The sequence below is a fragment of the Limulus polyphemus genome, unplaced genomic scaffold, assembly GCF_000517525.1.
Source record: "Limulus polyphemus unplaced genomic scaffold, Limulus_polyphemus-2.1.2 Scaffold10, whole genome shotgun sequence".
Taxonomy (NCBI): domain Eukaryota; kingdom Metazoa; phylum Arthropoda; class Merostomata; order Xiphosura; family Limulidae; genus Limulus; species Limulus polyphemus.
The window spans coordinates 63,728-66,753 of NW_013665620.1; the positions used below are offsets into that span (position 1 = coordinate 63,728).

The 3,026-nt window shown below is 34.2% G+C and overlaps 1 protein-coding gene across 2 annotated transcripts in view; it reads right to left on the minus strand.

Annotated features, from left to right (window-relative positions):
• The window catches only part of LOC111085003 (homeobox protein Hox-A5-like), a 31,248-nt gene extending 30,037 nt beyond the window's left edge, over positions 1-1,211 (minus strand). For both annotated transcript variants that reach the window (XM_022381896.1, XM_022381891.1), the window contains exon 1: positions 840-1,211. In XM_022381896.1, the coding sequence (XP_022237604.1) occupies positions 840-949 (110 nt within the window). In that variant the 5' untranslated portion in view covers positions 950-1,211. The remainder of the gene's footprint in view (positions 1-839) is intronic.
• Between the last annotated feature and the right edge of the window lie 1,815 nt (positions 1,212-3,026).

Here is a 3,026-nt window from a genome sequence, read left to right on the forward strand (position 1 = left end):
ACAAAAGGACATATTAGAATTTTAGTATTACTACTAAGTCCATAATTAATAATAAACACTCTAGATCTGTACGGAGATACAAGCTATGTATGTGTGAAATACAAACAGATATACAGTATCTTCCGTATATATATATATATATATCAGTATCTATAGTTATCCTAATTTGGATATAATTTTGCTGTAGTCCAAACTTAATAGCCAACTGATTTTTGCTACTGTAGTATAAATATTTGTACTATATTATTGATGAGTTTGAACTGTTCTTAAAATATTTGTTTCTTGCTTCTGAAATATAAATAGTTATGTTTTATTATTGATGCAAGGTAATTTTCAAGGAATTTTATTGTAATTTTTGGCACCTGTCTAAACTGTTTCCTGCAAGAAATTGGATGGCGCGTATATTTAAGTTCTTTATTAGCTCCTTCACTAAAATCATGGCATCAAGGATAAGTTTAAACTATCATGCCTCACACATAACAATCTAAGAAAATCTGTTAAGTACCACTAAATATCATGTATCATACATAACAATCTAAGAAAATCTGTTAAGTACCACTAAATATCATGTATCATACATAACAATCTAAGAAAATCTGTTAAGTACCACTACTGGAAATTTTAAGGAAACAAAATTATACACCTATATGTTCCTCTCATATAGTTGAACGAAACGTTAAAGTGTGTAAGTTGGATTCACCTTAAGCGGGGATGTCACTTATATCATACGCTAGAAAGGAGAAAAAATCAATTGCAAACACAAGATGAAATCCTTTGATTCACCTTTTTCATAGCATTCCTATACAAGAGAAATTTTGATAATGGTAAGAATTACAAACCAAAAACCTGCGTTGTTTGCAAAGTTGTCATCACCAGATGTTTGGAAGTGCTGAAGAGTTCCCGAGTCCTGTATGAATGTGCAATCTGTCCATCTTTCGTTATACATCATTATTTCTTGTTCGTTTGTTTTTCTCGTGTCCTGGTCAACTCTTTAAACTATATTCTGTTGTAAATCTAAACAAAAATATTCCTTACGGATAAATTCAACGATGTTTATCCTTTTTTTGACTAAAGTCTAAAGTTAAAACGACGGTAAACACTGTGTAATGTTAACTAATTTTCAAAGCGTGCATGTAATCTGTGATTTCTCACTGAAATGACGCTTCCCGTATTTTCTGCGACTCGAGAAAGAGAAAAGTATTCTATTTGCCAGCACGTGTTTAGACCTTGCTTTAACTAGCTATACATTTGCCTCAAGATAAGATAAGAACTTCCAGGTTTCTGAAACGATAAGGCAAAGAATAAGTGAACCGGGGGGGGCCTAAACGAAAGGTTATGTTGGTCGAACTTATAACAACACTATATACATTCATGTGTTTTGAAATGTATTATATAACTATACGGGGACTATACGGGGACTATTTTCCGATATTTCATTGAAAATGTCTAGTGCAAAGTGAATCGAGATTGGTTTTGAAGTAAGAAGACTAATTTTACCTTCTTCTTTGGTGTTTGAAATCTTACACGCCACATTCCTTAAGGATTTCATCAGATATATGAAGCTGCTTTTGTCGTGAAAAGTTTTATTAAATTTCACTGAAAGTAGGTATATACAACAGTTTTCTGTGTGTAAATCAAACGCTCAGAAACTGCTTACATTGGAGGCTTTGAAAATTGGCTGACAACCCTTATACAACTGTCACGATTTATTTATTCGAATAATCTCAAGACTCTTTGATCTTTGAGTCGTAAGAACGTCGGTACAAGTTAACGTGAGTTTTTGCTTCTTTATAACAATTAGTTTTGAAAGAGTGAGTTGATGTTCGTCAATTTTATAAAACTGTGTTTTCACTTGACAATAATTTTTTTATTCTTTTAAGCGTTATTTATGTATAATGACTTGTATGCGTCGGGTATTCGCGCAAAGCTACAGAAGGGCCAGCTTCGCTAGACGTCTCTAATTTTGAATTGATAGACTAGAAAGAAGGCAGCTAGTTAAGAACAACTATTGTCAATTCTTAGGCTATTCTAATCGAATAGCGTGATTTTGGGACAAGGGGAGTAAATTCTCAGATTCACAGTCCGACATGCTTTACTATTGGGCCACATTTGGCCCAAGTATAGTGGATATTTGTCAGTTTTAAAACATAGTGTTTTCGACTGATAATGTTTTTGTATTCTCTTAAGCGTTTGTCAGGTATAGCGAATATTCAGTAGTTTTACACAGTGGGTCAACGGTAATTTTACGGACTTAAACGATAAAATCCGAGTGTTGGTTCCCCAAGGTAGACAGAGCGCAAATAGCTGAAACAAACACAGAAGTTTGTTTGTTTGTAATTAAGGACATCGAAACTAGGTTTCTAGTATTATAAGTCTTCAGTCTTACTACTGAGCTACTGGGGCTTCAAACACAGAAAACATTAACACGGTGTGTTAATTGTTAAATTGAACAATAAACCGCTTGAATGTTTGTTGTGAAAAACAAAGCTGCAAAATGGGTTATATTGTTGTGCCCACCGCAGGAATTAAACCTTGAATTTTGGCGTCATAGTCTCCAAGATTCTCTTTGAGCGGCCAGGAGACAAACCGTTTGAAGTCACGGTGATATCATCTGACATGGAATGTTATACAAATGACATTTTCTTTGTGTGTGCGTGCAAAAACTGCTGAGTTTGCTAACTAGAACTATAGTTGCATCGATCGACTCGTTCGGCTAAAAGCTTATTCCCATCAGTGAGGTAGTCTAAGATCTATAAATTGCATTGCATGAGGTATCGGAGAGGTGTACGATGCTTCTTTTTTCTTTTCTATACAACCATATGTCCCCCCAAAAAAAACCCAACAATAACAACAAAAAAACAAATAAACCCCAAACACGTTTTACAACGTCTAGAAACAACTGACAGTATTATATCTGAGTAAATATCAGTCGTTCAGTTGCTGATATCGCCAGAAACTTACTTTACGTCTATCAGTACAACCTTTTTTGAACTATTGATTAGCAGATTCTGATTGGTTGCTGGTGA